Consider the following 19,353-nt stretch of genomic DNA (forward strand, 5'->3'; position numbering starts at 1 on the left):
GAGTAACTAAGATCAGCCATGTGGGGTGCTTCATGTTTACAAACTGAACCCCAATAAAATTGCTAGATACCAAGGCTCAGATGAGCCTCCCTGGTTGGCAATACTCTACAGGTCATCACACATCATTGGTGGAGAATTAAGCACTGTCCAAACAGCTCCACTGGCAGTGGACACCTGAAGCCTGTCTCTCCTGGACTCCGCCCTATGCACGTTTTACCTTTGCTGATTTCAATCTGTATTCTTTTTCTGTAATAACCCATAATTATGAGAATAATAGCTATTCTGAGTTTGATGAGTCCTTCTAGGGAATCACTGAACCTGAAGATAGTCTTGAGGACCCCCAAAACACTCTCAAAGAGTAAGTGATGAAGAGAAACGGGATTGCAGGGTAGAAAGATCACAACTGAATCTCAGTGTTTTCCACTGACCTCAGGGAAATCACTGACCTCTTAATCTTTTTTGGATTTAAATAAGATTCTATATTAGATATCTATTGTTTCAAGAGATATTCATTGAATGTGCCACTTTTTTCATCACATGGCATACGTTAAAAAGTGGTCAGTGGTAGAGGTAATTGTTTGAGTTGGCCCCTCTGTGATCTTCTCCACGCTATTTTAAGTTTCTTCAGTTAGGCAAGCACTCTAAATTTGGACATATGCAGACAGACATGTTTATAGTCTGTAGTTAATAAATGATTGTTTTCATACAGTTACTTGGTTACTATTGCTCCTTTCTTATTTCTTATATCTAAACCCCTGGTTTCAAATAGTCTGTTTCTCATCAATTACACAGTTGCTACAGGCTTGGGAGAAAAGCCTACTCATGGAATATGCATAGAACAGTGCCAGAATCATCTTGGAATTTAACAAGTACTAGTTGAACATGAATATGAACACTTAGAGGATTATTGTTCCAAACACTATTTAATAGGTATATACTTTTTCTCTCTTGACCAATAACTCAAAAACCAGAAAAATAAAGACACAGGAAATAGAATGAAATGTAATTCCTTGCCCAGTTTTCACCAATAAGTATTGACCCAATGGGTTACCCCTGTTGTGGGTTAAATTGTAGCTCCCCAAAGAACATGTTGAAGCTTGAATTCCCAGCGCCCGTAAAGGGAACCTTATCTGGAAATGGGGTCTTTGCAGATGTAATCAAGTTAAGAAGAGACCATGCTGAATTAGGGTGGGCCCTAATCCAATGACTGCTGTCCTTAGAAAAAGAGGGAAATGTGTACACAGACCCACACAGAGGGAAGACGGCCATGTGAAGACAGAGGCAGAAAGTGGAGTTGTGCTGTCACAAGCCAACGACACTAAGGATTCCTGGAAATCATCAGATGCCAGGAAGAGACAATGAAGGGTTCTTTTCTAGAGACTTCCAAAAGACCATGGCCTGCTCACACCTTGATTTCAGACTTCCAGCCTCCAGAAACGTGAGAGAATATATTCTGTTGTTTTAAGCCACCCAATTTGTGGTACTATGTTATGGCAGCTCAAGGAAATGAATACGACCCCCATTAGAGCTTGTCACACATAGGTCCTTGGCTTGTATCAGGTTCTCTTGCCTCAATAGCAAGTAATCTGCCTCCTGGAAGGTAGAAGGAACCAGCCGATAATGTGGAGGCAGAAGGAAGCGACTCACCACGGGACTCCGGCCGATGCTGCTCAGGTAGTAGAGGAGTCCTTTGGCGTGGTAAATTGTTGGCTGGAGATGAGCACGGGGAGAGAGCCATTGTCTGTTCAAGTCCTCTCCTCTCAGCGAGCATCTGTGACTGCGGGAACAAACAAGCAAATAAATAGACATTTAGAAGAAAATATCTTGAGAAAATAAAGCTCGACAAGAAAAACAATTAAACTAATGAATCCAACTTCCCTCTGACTTCTGCCCAACTGGCTTCAACTGCAGATGTCCAGAAAGCTGCAGATCTGTCCTGTAAGCTCCCAAAGTGTCGTGATTATTCGCAGCTCCAAAAAGAACTAGAAACCATATTTGACTCGATGTTGGGTTATCAGAGCTTTAAGACAAAGTTTGGGAAATGTAGTTCCCTGCTATACACATCCATGGAGAACAAACTTGCAAAATTTCTCTAGGCTCTGGGACCTTCAATTCTACAAATAATTAAGTTGAGCTCAATCTGTCACTCTGGATGTGTTATACATGATATTTCCAGCTGGCCCAGTAACTATGCCAGGTGGATAACATTGCACCTCAGTGAAGACACTGAAGCTTAGAAATGATTAAATAAATGGCCCAGGATCACATAACTAAGATCTAGGCTTCACATCCAAGTCTGTTTGCCTCTGAAAAAGAAGAAAGCTCTTTCTCCTATCACATTGCTTCCTCCCTGTCCATATAGATGAACAGAAAGCTTGACATTTACCCAGAGAGCCAGAGTCTCTTGTTCAAAGACATCATCATGGAATATGAGAGCTAGAAATCATCTCAAAATCATACGTGCCCTCACCTGGGAAATGGAGATGTTCACATTTGAAAGTATCAAGTAACCTTACAAACGTGACACAGCTGGTTAGTAATAGCACTGCCTTCAATTCAGAGAGAAGGAAACTGAGATGCTGAGCTGTCAGGTAAGGTTTTCCTAAAAGCCCAAGACAACTAGAGATTACCAAGCACTGCCCATGCTCGGGGGAGACTCGCAGGAGTCCTGCTAGGATGCTATTTACTCAACAGGGCTAAAGAGCAAGGTACCACAGGGTGGGAGGGGCATATGGCACCTCGATCGCCTAGCCCTGCCAACCCCCATCTCCCACCGCCATTGTCCTTCTATACTCCAGCTTGAGTAAATTGCTCACAGTTCCCTCTGAGCAATTGTGCCTGCTGTCCATTGCCAGGCCTCCCCCAGCTCCATCCCATCCCACCTATTCAACTTTCAGGAGATCAGCCCCAAGGGGGAACTTTCCCTAACCCCTAGGCCACTACAGTCTGCTCCTGTGTGTCACAATAGCATCCTGACGTCCCCTTATTCAGAGTTCTTATAAAACCATTTGGGATGGGTTTTTATTTTTTCGTTTTTTAACTTCCCTTGTTTTCCCCATGAGACTATGAGCTTCCTGGGGGCAGGAACAGTTTCTATTTGCCATCTAAACCCTAATGTAGTAACCGTGTCAGAGTTGGTATTCAGGAAATAATCTGGAATGAATAAATGCATTAGCATTTAAATGTAGAATCAGATACGTTTTCTGTTTTTTCAAAGAACACCATTTTCAACAAATCTTGGAGGTGGAAAGAAAAAGGTTCGGCCTCCTCCTTTCACCACTTTTTCATCTTCATCTTTCTGAAATTATCTTTAAATATTAGTTTCCTGCTGCTTGTCAGCCCCTCTTACACCTCACTGGAAACCGAAAATCTTTAGGTTAATAATTTATGTCAATTTCACCATTAAAATATTTTGACTTGAGAAATGGTAGGTTTTTTGTATCTTCCTCTCTGACTTTTTTTTGTGCTTTTCTTGCTTTTTTTTTCCCCTTTCTTCTTTTTAATAGCAATGACATCTCAAAATAGGGTTTATCTGTTCTGCCTGGAGACCAAAGATGAAGGTAAACTATGAAGCAGATCCTTCATGCCGATAGCAATGGAAGGAAGCAGGCGTCCCAGACTTGCTCCTGAGCATATTTGCTGTGTTTAAATGAATGTCTTTTCTCAAATCAAGGCACTTGCAGGCACGACTTCCCAGAGCCTCAGGATCCTCTTTAACTGCTCTGTGATTCTCCTGGCCTTGACCTGGATTCTCATCAACACTGGGGATTTGTTTTTTCTTTGCAACATCAAAATTGATGAAATCAGTTGAGGCCTTTTAAAAGCATTTCCGTTTGTGTAAAAGAAGATGCAGGCAATAGATGTGGCCAGTAGCCAGCGATTCCGTGTCAACTCTCTCCACCCCTTCTTTCCATGTGCTCATAGAGATCACGTTCAGGGGCAATGTCTACATGGAAAAGGCTCATAGGTTACCACATAGGAGAAATACCATTCTGGATTATAATTCCCAAAAATAGAAAAAATGATGTGTTGCGCTACAATCAGAATAAGCCTCTTTCACCAGGTATGGGATTTAGAGGCCTCTTGAGAGTCAATATTCTCATATGCAAAAAAATATTTGCATGCCTAACCTACCTCCCAAGATTATTTTGCGGATCAAATGAAATGATATATATTTTAGAGATCTCCATGGAGAAATATCTGTATAACTTATCTCCACCTGTATCTATATGCATGTCATGTCCACACGTATATCCATATGCACATACCCATCTTTATCTGTATCTACAACTTCATTCATATCTATAATCCTCAGGGATGCATAGCACCACTTGGACTATGTTCCTTGGTTCCTTACCTCTTCCTATTTTTTTTTCCTTATGAAGAACAACCAGGGAGCTATATGGAGGTTGATTGGAAGGGAGGAGAATCTTGGCTAGGAATCCTAGACAAGAGGCTGTGGTTAGTTTTAAGTACCAGTTGACTTGAGCATGCTAAAGGGTGGAAGTAATAAGACTGAGGAGAAAAGAAATCATCTAAGAAGATGCAAAGGATAACAAATATAAATTGCTGATTGGACTTTAGGCTGTTAAATAGTACAAAGAGGAGGAAGGCATCTAGGATGATCTAAGTACATGGATTTGGAGAGAAATTGAGCCAATGTGAAATAGGGAAGCTGTTAATTGGGGGTTAAATTTTGTTTGTTTTGCAAGGATGGAGGCAACGATGCATTCCTTGGGCACACACAGGTTGAATGGATTTGGGAAGCCCGTATGTTTGTATTTGTATTCAGGGCTCTACGCATGGCTGTGATTTTGAGAGTATCTGTGTGTGTGTCTATGGCTTCAGCTGTTGCTATATCTATGCAATTGCAGATTATTACAATACGTACTACACCTAACTTGAGGGCTTTTCTTTTTAAAGCAAATCCATTTGCTTCCAATCTCCAAATCCATTTGGCATTTTGTGTTAATAATATCTGAGATTCATGCAGTCAGAGGAACTGCTGCTGCTCTTCCCAGGGATTTGTTTTAAGCATTTGAAGATGAAATCCCCCCCATCTTATTATCTACTGTAGCATTTCTGAAATGACAGCTGCTCCCTCTATGTGGAGAGAATTAGCAGATGGACAGCTATGACTGGCTGGCAGTAAATTCAGTGCCTCTAATTTCTGAAAAGGGGTCATCCCTCAGATAGAGTTTGAAGTCTTGCTTTGCTCATAAGGAGAATAAAATGGTGAGCATTGCTATTTTTTCCCCCACTGAAAATTGCAAACTTATAGAGGAAAAAAAAAAAAGAAACACTTTCTTTTGATTTTCACAAGCAAAGTCTTTTGATCCAATTAGTCCTCCTCATTTTTTTTAAAGCTTTATTTAATTACAGTCTAAGATAAAGCTTCTATGTACAAAGTGTGTTAGATCTGGGTGACCAGACATCTAGTTTTCTAGGAATGATGCAGTATTAGGGTTGAAATTCCCACATCCCAAGAAAACGCTCAGTCTTTGGCAGACCAGGACAGTTGGTCCCCCTAATGCAAGATCCCAGATTCGAAGAGGTGTTTCAAAAGTAGGATTCCTGATCAGAATTTGGCCTGATTATTTTTACATTGACTTTGAACGTGTTAGGTGGGCATGCACCCTTCCCCCTGCCTCAGGCACCCTCACTTCCCATTTTTACCTCTCTCTGCTTCATGTACACATCATCTGCCTGCTCTTTTCAGGCATTTTAAGCCCGTGTCTAGGAAGTCTCAAACCATTAAACCTGCAGTTTTCAGTAAGACACACTCCTTCCCTTAAAAAAGAACATTTCTGATCTCCTGAAAATATGGTCATTTTATGACCAAACAAAAGCATCTCAGCTCAAATTATCCAATGGTGAATCAGCAGGACCAGACCAAAGAGGCCATTGAATAGCACGAACTGCATGGCATCCTGAGCAAAGGAGAGCCTCACAGACCAGCCAGCCTAAAGGAAAATGATGTCACCACTCTTTTAACATTAACTGTGGACTTTATGTATCTGCTCAGAACAGGAATTACCCTGAACAGAGACTGAGAAAGAAGTAATACAACCAAGGGCCTTGACAGGCAGACCCTGAACTACCAGGACCCCTGAAGCAAAGAAAGGACCATAAGGCAGAGAAAGAAAGAGGAAAAGTGAGTTGCTTCCTAAAAGAGAATCTATAAAGCTGCAGTCAGAAAAGAGAATGATTCAAAAATCCCCCATCCATCTGTGACTGATAAATGGAGAGATGGGGCCCATCACATTGAGTGAATGACGCCAGGCTTGATAATATTAGTGACCCCAGCACAGCCAGCTCTGAAGTCGAAAGAGAGGCAGTGTGTTTAAGATTTAGGAAGCAGCTTCACCATTCACTGCACATCCCAGTAACAGGAGGCAGCCTGGGTGCAGGAGAAGAATATTTATAAAGGTAACTAGAAGCGTGGAAGCTACAGAAACATGATAGAACAGCATGAGGCGCTATCAGCCAGACACTGCACCCAGAGCTTTTCAGATAAATGTTTCTTAGCTGGCGAAGGAGAGGAAAGAAGGAAGACGAAAAGGCAGCTTCATCTTAAGGCCACAGTTGTTGTAAAGCTCAAAACGATCAGGGTTGCCAAGGACACATCATTATGTTCAGGATATTTTTTGTCATGCAAAATACTCAGACAGTCAATAATCTAGACAGAAGGGGAATAGCAGAGACCAACCCAGGTGTCCCCCAGTACCTTGAAGAACCCAGCAATGTGTCGCCAGAGGCCTGATAACCCCTGAGTCCAGGTATAAGAAAGCCGAAGTCTTTAAAAGATGGACCAGAAGAACTGACCCAGGTTTAAATGTCAACTTTGTTAAATAAAGTACTCAGAGTTGACACCGGAGTCCTTATTTTGCACCAGTCTTTTGTTAACTGCTTATATGAATTATCTCCATTAATCTTCCCAGTAACTCTATGAGCATTTGTTATGATAATTTTTATTTTGCAGATGAGGAAATAGAGGATTAGAGAAGTTAAGTATCCTGCCTAAATTCACACAGCTAGGTTCGCTTCTGATCCAGAATAACTATGTAATACAGAAGAGGGTTACTTATAAGATGGCCAAAAGTCTTAACCGCCATATCAGCATATCAATCCAATGTCTGCAAGGGATGAAAGGTGGGGAAGAAAACTACAGATAGAAGATCTCTGCCTCCCACACCTACATGGACCAATGTGTCTCAGCTTCTATCTGATTTGCACATTGAACTTTGGGGGTCAAACTTTGAAGAAAAGACTTTACTGCTCAGTAGTTTAATAATTGATGGCTTGTAGGTTCGATGCCATGCCTTGATCATCAGCCTTCGAAGTCCTTTGACATCTTAGTCTCCAGTTTTCTCGTATGTAAAATTAATACTCCCCTTCATACTTGACAAGTTGGTGTAACATATAAAATTATATCCAAAAGACAAAAGTATTGTATAAAAATATATATTATCTATCAATTCACCAAATACTTATTGTTACAACATCTACTATGTGTCAGATGCTATTCTCATACTGAGGATTACAGCAGTGAACAAGCCTACTAGGAATTTACATTCTGGGGATTATCATCAAGTGGCAGCCCAAGGCAGACATTATGTCCTTCTTGTTCTATTGATTTCTCAGCACCAACCCAGCACAGTGACCAGCATGTGGTAGGCAACTAATTCACCACTATCCAGGAATAAATGAAACCCAATTCCCCATCCTATTGCAGTCAGAATATTTCTTCTCTAGGTAGCCAATATCTAAATTAAAACTATGACTTTATTTTTTTTGCTGTCAACTCAACAGATTTAATTATGGGATATTAATTCTTCCTGATCATCTCTGTCTTGGCAGGAGTCTCTGTACTGCTGCAGTTTGCTTTGGATTAAAAGTCACTGTTACCTTCCCTGTTAGAGAGAAACCTTTGATGAAAAAATTCCATGTAAAGCTCAAAATCATTAACATTGAGAAAAACCATAATTGTTTTCCATAAAGTTGCAATGGAAGTTCCACTCTCTTATCCCTAAGGCAAGAGTTGATAAAGAAATTTATAGCTGAGATCTCCCAAAGAGGTTCAGAAAGTAGCATCTTTTAGTGCACCATGAGACTAAATAACACCCCGTGTTTCTCTTCCTGAATGGAAAGAATTCACAGGTCTTTACTTGTTCCCTTTTTCCATGCCTCAGAGGCTTCTTTTATATTAGGGTAATTTTTCCGTGGGGACCAGAAAGCAGACCAGACATTTACATCCCCCTGATGAGTTCATCAAGCCAAAAGGTGTCTCTAGGGAGTAACAATTCTTCCCTCCCTGCTAACTAGTGGAGGCAGCAAGGAAGGTGATTCTCTGCTTTCTCCAGAGAATCCAATGTGTTTAACTTTGGTGTATAATAAAGTCCAGATGAGTCTCTTGGGGCAAGGAACACAGATGTAGAAAAATAATTTCCGCCGATCGGGGGTTTCAGTAGCTAGGAAACATTCACCTCATCCCCTGAAAGCAATACTGACTGCCAATGCCATCCCATGTCAAGGCATGCAAAGAACCATCTGGGAAGCCTGGAGCTTCTTTTCCTTGAAGCCCTGGCAGGAGAGAGTAGGAAGACAGCATTGACAGCACTTACAATGCTAGAGAGAAAGTCAGAAAACAAACTGAGTTTTAGTCTTGGTGTTGACACTTGCTTCCACGTAATCTTAGACAAGTTCCTTAATTTTGCTTGAGTCAGAGCTGTCATTTGTTTAAAAAAAAGATTAGGACACATGATCTCTATCCAAGTGACTTTCCCCTTTAAAAATCCATAATGCTAATAAAGACTTCCAAAGGAAAAGAGAAAGAGAGAGAGATGCACAAGGGGAGAGGAGGATAGAGAGGTGGGCTATGCAGGTCTATTCTTTGAAACAGATTCGCAAGCGGAAAACTTATCCAAGATTTACCACCTCATATATGAATTGCAGCGATTGCCTCCTCACTGGTTCTCTCATCTCTTGTCTCTCATAATGTTTCTCTCCCCATCTGACACAATTCCAAACTGATAGCCAAATTTTTTCCATGGCTGATTGTTACCTAAAGGAGGAGGTGTAAACTACTTTGGCTGGCATTCAAGATCTTCTAGAAACTGGTCTCAGCTCAGCTCACCAACCTAACTTAACCTCTTATTACTGCCCAACACAAACCCAGTGCAACAAGCAAGTGAGATTTCCTTGTTCTCAGAACGATTTGTGCCCTCTCAGCTCTCAAGCACTCTCAACTGCTGATGGAGCCATGTCTGAAATTCGATTCTTTTCTTCTCCATCTCTTTCTTGGTCTACCCAGCTTTCAGGAAACTTCTCAAGTCCTGCCCCTTTCATGAGACTTTCTTCGACTAATCCAACCACAGCAATTTCTCCAAGCTTTGAACTTGCACAGGAAAACAAAAGGGTGGACAGCTGATGTGTATAGTCAACAGAGTCAGACTATATGCGTTCAAGACTGGTTCTGCAACTTGCTATGGAAATTTGGCCAAATTACTTAACCTCACTAAATTTAAGACTCCTCAGTATCAGAGGAGAAATACTCCTGCCTCTCAATTTCTACCCAAGGGGAATATTAGTATCTAACTCACAGGATTTTGTCTGTTGTCTGTTTGTTTCCTAGAATTAAGTGACATCACACACTGAGGGCACTTAGCAAAATGCTTAGTACATAATCAACAGACAACAAATTTTTGCATTTTTTTAAAAGTAATTCTTTATAGCATTCGTATTCACATCACCATCAAATACTGTCCTGAACTTCCACTTAACTAAACCACATACTTAGATTATAAATCACTGGAAAATAAACTATATTTTGTATGTTTATTGAGTCTGTTTCAATACTTATTATCATGTCCTACCTTTAATGGATGTCAATAACTGCTTGTTATATAAAAGCTTAGAGATAAATTAGGCCATCAATATAGCGTTGTTTTATTTTTTCAGACTTTCATTGAAGCATAAAAGGAAAACAAAAATAACAAAGGAAAAAAGCTATATTTATCACATTATCCTCAGAACAGTCTCCATTTCATATCTGAAGTAACTGCAATTCAGTAGGTTTATTAACTATCCACAGTCACATATTTCAAGCTAGAATTGGAACCCAGGTCTTTCACTAAATTGAAAATAGCTGGCCTAGGGAAGAAGTCTAGAAATTTCTTTACCTAAAACACAATCTTCTAACATCTTTTTCCTCGTTACTTGTCCTCATTCTCTCTTGACCTACTCCATACCATTTTCTTGCAGAAAAGCTTTTTTATTACTGGAATCTTATCCAGTTCCTCTGCATCCTATTTGCATTGTTCAGCTGAGCTATATACATGCATAATTTCAGGAAGTAAAAAAGGCAAAGGAACAATTTGCTAGGCTTCTATACAAAGAAGGAGGGCGCACCTGCTACCCTCTCTGTATTCTCAGTAACCGGCTCCCACATTCCTTTGGTTGCTCAGAGCAAATATCTTCATCTTCTTTGAAGCCTCCTTATTTCAAACCCCTAATCTCATTTGCCAGCAAACCTTACAGACTCTGCCTTCAACATATACAGAGGAACAGATGACAACTCACCAGCTGCACGGCTACCAGCCTGTCCAAGCCGCCATCGTCTCTTACCTAGACCACCACGAGCCACCTAATTGCCTCCATTCTTGACCACCCCAACCACACCCCTCACAGTCTATTCTGCACACAACAGCCTGAGAATCTTGCCATTTCTCAAAACCCTCCAGTGACTTCTCGTCTCATTCTGAATGCTGTTCATACTAGAAGGTCCTACTCTCGTTTTTTACTATTTTTTCTCTTCCTCTGGCTCACTTCACTCAATCCACACTAGTTTCTTGTGTTCCAGGCACACTCCACCCTCAGGGCATTTGCATTTACTGTTCCATCTACCTGAGTCTCTTTCCCCAGATATTCATGGCTTTCTTTCTCAGCTTTGTGCTTAAATGCCATCTTATCAGAGAGAATCTTCTCCCCCAAACCCACTCAACCCTGTTATCCTCTACTCTCCTGCATATATTATTTTCTTATTGCACTTAATACTATCTATCATTCTAGTACATATCCACGTTTAATTTAGTTTATGTCAATCTTTCCCACTAGAGTATAGGCTCAATGGTAACATGGACCTTAACTGTTTTACTCAACTACTGTGTCTTCAACACTAAGAATAATTGCTGGTACATAGCATGTACTTTATCAATAGATAATGAATGCATGAATTCTCTAATCTCTAGTTCCTGGGAAGCATAGTTTTATGGTCTAAGTATATTTTACTTTCAGAATAGATACGGCTGAGTATGGACGTTGTATTAATGGTTTCTCCCTGAAACGGTCAGATCCCCATCTTTTTACTGATGAAGAAGTAAGTTCAGCCCTTTGCAATGGTCTAGCTCCCTCAAAGATACTGCATAAAAAGCTTGAAGCTACTTTACTTTAGCTTGTTTCTGCTGAGACCCAGAATAAAATCAGACAGGTTTATCATCAGTAGCTTGGTTGCATCCTTTTATTCAGGGAGTCATTTTAGCAGTATGAGAAATCACAACATCCTTACACCTATGTTTTAAGGACCAGAATAAAAAGTTGTCTCTGATCTACTGTATATTTCAAACTAAAACACACACTTCAAGCTAAACATGGCTAATATAACTTTTACATCTCTTTATCAAAGAGAATAATTGCCAAAATTATATTTCACAGGAAAAATTCTCCTATATAAGATAATACCTGGTTTCCTTCTTCCTTAATCCTCTTCCAAATGAGAAAATCTTAAATAAAACTTTAGGAAATAAAAGGTACACATTTATTCATTCAATGCCAATCCTTTTAACCCAAGACAAAAAGCAATCCTTTAGATACTATTGGCCCCTTACCCAGGATCCAGATTGGGTAAACACAATTATCAGGAAGGTGTTGTTTTCTCCTTTCACTCTGTCATCTGTTCTGAATTTACATTTTACTGGGCTCTGACAGGGATAGTGTAGCAGATGGCAAATGAAATCTAATTAGTGATGTCTTACAAGTTCTGTCAAGACTCTTCAATAAGGTTGTTTCGTTGAAAAGCCATTGGATGAGTGTTAGCTTTGTTCCCTGATCACAGGCAAAAGGAATCAGCAGCACTCGTCTTTATTTTACCTAACTCAGAGCTTGCCAAGCAGAAACAGCCTTTTCCTAGGGGCATTTGTGAAAAACTATCAGAAGCAACTGCTGAACATCATGGCTGTCTGAGACAGTGGATAGCATTTGGGCAAATAATAGACTAATTACAAAACTTAAAACGAAAAACTGGGGTAAGAAATGTTCATGGGGGGTTTGAAAAACTCCAATCTATTCCTAGGAATATGCATACACAGGATTGTGTGCATGCCCAGGCCTGTATGCATGCTCAGGAAAAACCTGAAAATACCCTGGGTTCTCACCTGTGACTAATCTGCTGGCTCTGCATTAGTAGGAAGTAAACACTAAGGCAGAGTTGTAAACTACCTAGGTGTTGAAGTCATAGCCCAAATTCACTCAAGGCCCCAGCAGAGTCTATGGGAATTATTAGCTCCAGGCAATTAAGCAAACCTTTTTCTAATAATTAGATGACCGCAAAGCTAGCAGAGCAGAGACTTCAGTGGCCACACATGACAAATAATATAGACGTCACAGAATTAGTTCAAAATAGTTACTAAACAAACAACAAATCCTGGCATAGGGGAAGAAGCTGATTTCCAGAATTGCAACATTCTGTTATTTAAAATTTCTACTTTCAAAAAAAAATTATAAGACATGCAAAAAACCAAGAACATATGGCCCATATGTAGGAAATAAAGCAGTTAATAGAAACTGTCCATGCAGAAGCCCAGATATTGGACTCATTGACAAAAATTTAAATCATCTATTGTAAATATATTCAGAGGACCAAATAAACCTAAGTCTAAAAAACTAAATAAAAATATGACAACCATGTCTCAACAAATAGAGATTATAAATAAATAGATAGAAATTACATAAAAAACCAGAAATTCTGGAGTTGAAAAGTACAATTACTAAAATAAAAAATTCACTAGAGATGCTCAACTGATGTGAGCAGACAAAAGAAATATTCAGTGAGCTTGAAGATACTTCCATTGAGATTATCTAGTCTCAGAACAGAAAGAAAAATAATTTAAAAAATGAACAGAATCTCAGAGACCATTGGGAGACCAACAAGCATACCAACAAACACATAATAGGATCCCCAGAAGAAGATAAAGAAGTAGAAATAATAGTTAAAGAAATAATGACCCAAAACTTCCTAAATTTGGTGAAAAATATTGTCTACACACCCAAAAACTGATCAACCTCAAGACCGATAACTCAGAGTCCACACTTAGACACGTTATAATAAAAATGCAAAAAGACAAAAACAACTTTGAAAGCAGTAAGAGAAGTAAGTAATCCTAAACAAGAGATCCACAATGAGATTAACAAATGCTTTCTCATCAGACGCAATGGAGGCCAGAAGGTAATGAGATGACATATTCAAAGTACTGAAAGGAAAAGAATGCCAACCAAGAATCCTATGTCTACCAAAACCATCCTTTAAAAAATTAAGAAGAAATTAAGACAGTGCCAGATAGACCAAACAAAACTGAGAGAGGGGTCCAGCCCCGATGGTGTAGTGGTTAAACTCAGTGTGCTTAATGTCAGTAGCCTGGGTTCACTTCCCTGGCATGGACCTGTTAACAGTTAGTTAACCTAACTGTTCTGTTAGTGGCCATGCTGGGCTTATGGTCCACCTACTGAAAAACAGAGGAAGATTGGCACAGATATTATCTCAGGGTGAATCTTCATCAGGAAAAAAACTAAGAGAATTCATTGCTAACTGATCTGCCCTACAAGAAATTCTAAACGGAAATATTCAGGCTAAAATGAAACGACACTAGAAAGTAATGAGAATTCACACACAAAATAATAGAAGCACTGGTAAAGAGAACTACATACGTAAGTATAAGAGACAGTATGAATATACTTTTATTGTAACATTTTTCTCCTATTTGATTTAAAAGACAATTGCATAACTAAGAATTATAAACTGTGTTGATGTGCATACAATATGTAAAGACATAACTTATATGCTAACAGTACAAGGGAAGGGGAAAGGAATGAAGGTATACAAGAGCAAATTTTTGTATACTATTAAGTATACTAATATACTTTTGTATACTAATTAAGCTTGCATTAATCTGAACTAGATCATTACGAATTAAAATATTAATTATAATCCCTAGGGCAAACACTTAGAAAAGAACTCCAAAACAAAATGTAAAAGCAATGGCAGATGAATTTAAATGTTACACTAGATAATATTTATTTAACACAAAAGGTGGCAGTAATGGAAGAATGGAAGAACCAGAAAAAAGGACATAGAAATATAGGAAACAAATACAAAAATGGCAGACATAAATCCTCCCTTATCAGTAATCAGTAATACATTAAATGTTAATAGATTAAACCATTTGATCTAAAGATAGAGATTAGCAGAATGGATTCTTTAAAATAAGTGTTCCAGCTAAAAGCTGTCTACAAGAAACATAATTTACATTCAAAGAAAAAATGAGTCAAAAGTAGAAGGATGGAAAAAGATATACCATGAAAATAGTAAACAAAAGAGATTGTCTATACTAGTAGCAGACAAAATAGACTTTAACTCAAAAACAGTTTCAAGAGGCAAAAAAGGACATTATATAATGATAGAGTCAATTCATCAAGAAGATACAATGACTGTAAAAACACATGCACCTAATAACAGAGTATCATAACACACGAAGTAAAAATTGACAGACATGAAGCGAGAAATAGACTATCCAGCAATAATAGTTGGAGATTTCAATCCCCCACTTACTGTAATGGATAGGACAACTAGACAGAAGATCAAGAAGGAAACAAAGACTTGCATAACACTATAAACCAATTAGACAAACAGACATCTAAAGAACACTTGATCCAAAAACAGCAAAACGCACATTCTTCTCAAGTGCACGTGGAGGATTCTCCAAGATAGATAATGTGACAGGCCATGAAATAAATCTCAATAAATTTAAAAGATTTAAACCATACAAAGTATGTTCTATGAACAAAAGCAAATGAAATTAGAAATCAACAGCAAAGGGAAACTTGAGAAATTCACAAACACGTGGAAATTAAACAATGCACTCCTAAATAATCAATGATTCAAAGAAGAAATCACAAAAGAAATTAGAAAATATTGAAGAGAAATGAAAAAAAAACACAACTGACCAAAAATTACAAGATAAAGCAAAAGCAGTACTTAGATAAAAGTGTATAGTGCCTATATTAAAAAAAGAAGAAAGATCTCAAATCAATAACCCAACCTTCCACCTCAGGAAACTAGAAAAGAGGAGGAAATTAAACCCAAAGCAAGCAGAAGAAGGAAATAATAAAGATTAAAACAAATTAATGAAATAGAGAATAGACAAACAATAGAGAACTCAATGAATTAAAGTTGGTTCTTGGAAAATTGATAAACTTTTAGCCAAACTAACAAAGAAAAAAAGAGAAAAACCACAAATTATTTTTAAAAAGGAATGAAAGAGGAAATATTACTGTTGACCTTACAGAAATTAAAAGGTTTATAAGGAAATACTGAACAATTGTACAACAATAAATTAGAAAATCTAGAGGAAATGGACAAATACTTAGAAAGACACAAATCTGACTCAAGAAGAAATAGAAAATCTGAATATACCTATAATAGATAAATAATTGAATTAATAAACAATAAATTATTAATAATAAAAAGAGTTCCCACAAGAGAAAGCCCAGGGCCATATGGCTTCACTGGTAAATTCTACTAAACTTTTAAAGAATTAAAATCAATTCTTCACAAACTCTTCCAAAACATAAAAGAGGAGGAAAAGCTTTCCAACTTATTCTTTGAGTCTGGTATTATCCTGACACCCAAATCAAACAAAAATATCACAGAAAAGAAAACTAGAGACCAATATCATGAATATAGATCTAAAAATCCTCCACAAAATACTATCAAATCAAACTCAACAACATACAAAAATGATCATACATTTCATTCACAAACAAGTGGGACTTATTCTAGGATTGGAAGGTTTGTTCAACATGAAATTGAATCAATGTTAAAAATCAATCAATGTCTTACACCAAATTAATAAGATAAAGAACAAAAACACATATTATAATCTCAATAGATGCCAAAAATCATTTCAAAATTCCCACACCTTTAATGCTAGAAAACACTCAAAAAACGAGGAATAGAAGGGAACTTCTTCAACCTTAGAAAAGATATCTATGAAAACTCCACAGCTGTCATCATACTTAATGGTGAATGACTGAAAACTTTCCCTAAGATCTGGAATGAGCCAAGGATGTCTGCTCTCATCACATCCTCAACATTGTATTGAGGATGTTAGCCAGAGAAATTAGGCAAGAAAATGGAATAAAAAGCATCCAGATGGGAAAGGAAAAAGTAAAACTATCCTTATTGGCAGATTACATAATCTTGTATATAGAAAATCCTCAAGAATTTACAAAATATATTAAAGCAATAATAAATTTATTATAAATAAAATTATAAATTTATTATAAAAAATAAATTTAGCAAGGATGCAGGATAAAAGATCAATGTGCAAACATTAATTGTATTTCCATAAACTAGCAACGAACAATCTGAAAATAAAATTTAAAAACAATTTTACTTATAATAGCATTGAAAAGAATAAAATACTTAGAAACAAATTTAACCAAAGTGCAAGACTTGTACACTGAAAACTACAAAACATTATTGAAAGAAATTAAAGAACATCTAAGTAAATGGAAAGATTTCCTCTGTTCATGGACTTCAAAACTTAATATTGTTAAAATGGCAATATACCCCAGATTAACCCACAGATTCAACATAATCCATATCAAAATTCCTGCTGACTTTTTTTCAGAATTTGACAATCTGATCTTAAAATTCATATGTAAATACAAGGGACACAGACTAGACAAAACAATCTTAAAAGAGAAAAAGTTGAGGACCCACGTTTCCCAATTTCAAAATCTACTACAAAGATACAGTTATCAAGACAAGATGGTACTGGCATAAAGATAGACATAGAGATCAATGGAAACAGAATTGAGTGTCCAGAAATAAACCCCCACCTTTTTGGCCAGTTGATTTTCTACAAGGATGCCAAGACAATTCAATGAGGAAAGAATAGTCTTTTCAACAAATGGTACTCGGAAAACTGAATACCCACATACAGAAGAAAAAATCTGGATCCTTATAAAAGTCATACACAAAAATTAACTCCAAATGGATCATAAACCTAAATATTAGAACCAAAATTATAAAACTCCTAGAAAGAAATATGGGAGCACATGTTTGTGACTTGAGGTTAAGCAATGGTTTCTTAGATTTCGCACCAAAAGCAAAAATGACCAAAGGATAAAGTAGATAAATTGGATTTCATTAAAGTTAAAAACTGTTGAGTATCAAAGGATACCATCAAGAAAGTGAAAGACGACTCACAGAATGAGAGAAAATATTCACAAATCATATATCTGATAAGACAACCCCGTTAAAAATTGGGCAAAGTATTTGATTAGACATTTCTCCAGAAAAGATATACAAATGACCAATAAGCACATGAAAGGATGTTCAACACCATTAGTCATTTGATAAATGCAAATCAAAACCACAATAAGATATCACACCTACTCAGATAGCTAAAATAACAAAGATAGAACACAAGTGTTAGAGAAATGAATGGAAATGTATACAGTCTAACAGAATATAAAACTGCTCAGCTACTTTTGAGTAGTTTTACAGTCCCTTAAAATGTCAAACTTAGAATCCCCATACAACCTGGCAATTCCACTCCTACATTATACCCAAGAAAATTGACAAAATACGTCCACATCTTGTACATGCATGTTCATAGCAGCATTATTCATAACAGCCAAAAAGCGGAAACGAGCCAAATGTCTATCAACTGTTGAACGGATAAACATAATGTGGTATATCCATACAATGGAATATTATTGAGCCATAAAAAGGAATGAAGTACTAAACCATGAAACAACATAGATGAATCTTGAAAACACTATACTAAATGAAAGAAGACAGATGTAAAACATCACATATTATATGATGTCATTTATATGAAATGTCCAGAATAGGCAAATTCATAGAGACAAAAAGTACATTAGTGATTTCCAGGGACTGTGGGGAAGGGAGAATGGGGAGTGACTATTAATGGGTACTAGGTTTCTATTGGGGTGATGAAAATGGACTGAAAAAGACAGTGGTGATGGTTATACCACTTCATGGATATATTAAAAACCATTTAATTCTACACTTGAAATGGCTGAATTATATTATATGTGAACTACCTCTTAATTTTTATAATGCAGCTACAAAAATTGTAAAAAAAATACATTACACATTCTAGATCTCCACTAATTAGCCCCCTAATTACTGAGGTTTGACTCTATCAACGTCTACCTGTTTACATACTGAAACTCAGAATAGCTCATCCTCAACTTTCTGTTTTTTAAAATAGCTCAAATTCCTATTTATTAGTAATCTATTTGGAAATGAATGTCGAGGAGCCTTATGAATAATGTTAGAAATTACGCTACACAGCTTTCTTCTTGAATTTCCTCATATTCACCAAAGTCACAGCAATGATGCATTTAAATGCATCTAAATTACAGAATATACTTATTTTAAGAACTATATTAATTTTGTATATCCTGTTTCTGCTTGTTTATTAAGGGTCTTGCTTAAATTATATCAGGAATTTTGATTCGTCCTCAACATTTTTGTGTGAATCTCCAACTGTCACTTTCAGAGGTCAATGATAATATGTTGGTGAATTCTCTGAAACTAATGATGATCAGGAAGCCAGGAGACAAAGACACAGCCTCCCTTCACAAATCTATGCATCATACAAGGAATTTGCAGGGCTCACGCCATCAGCTTGCCCCATAAAGCTCTTAAGTCTCACCTATGTGATGGATGTTTACCTGTCTATTCTTCAGAAGAAGTAAATCACAGTATTTTCTTCAGTTCCATTTTGTCTGGCAAGTCAACATGGCCAGAGATCCTGCAATTAGTCCACTTTCTCACAGCTAATAGAAAGATAGCTCAGAATGGCAACTGACAAGCTCTTTAGATAACCAAGGGAGTCACACCTGAAAAGCTGCTCCATAGAGCATCTGACATCCCTGATGCTAAGATATGATGCTAATTAATTTGATCTCTCTGAAGAGGAGGGAACATTCCCCTGCTCCCTGTCATTTACATAACAATTGAATGTTTCTGCTGCTAACCTG

General features: G+C 37.5%; 1 protein-coding gene across 17 annotated transcripts in view; it reads right to left on the bottom strand.

Moving 5' to 3' along the window:
• Positions 1 to 19,353, bottom strand: part of AGBL1 (AGBL carboxypeptidase 1) — an 806,151-nt gene that overhangs the window by 404,146 nt on the left and 382,652 nt on the right. For all 17 annotated transcript variants that reach the window (XR_011497368.1, XR_011497363.1, XR_011497373.1 and 14 more), the window contains one exon: positions 1,648 to 1,777. Coding sequence is in view for 12 of the 17 variants with exons in the window: in XM_070495693.1 (XP_070351794.1) it covers positions 1,648 to 1,777 (130 nt within the window). In the remaining 5 variants the exon portion in view is untranslated. The remainder of the gene's footprint in view (positions 1 to 1,647; positions 1,778 to 19,353) is intronic.

The sequence above is a fragment of the Equus asinus genome, chromosome 2, assembly GCF_041296235.1.
Source record: "Equus asinus isolate D_3611 breed Donkey chromosome 2, EquAss-T2T_v2, whole genome shotgun sequence".
Taxonomy (NCBI): domain Eukaryota; kingdom Metazoa; phylum Chordata; class Mammalia; order Perissodactyla; family Equidae; genus Equus; species Equus asinus.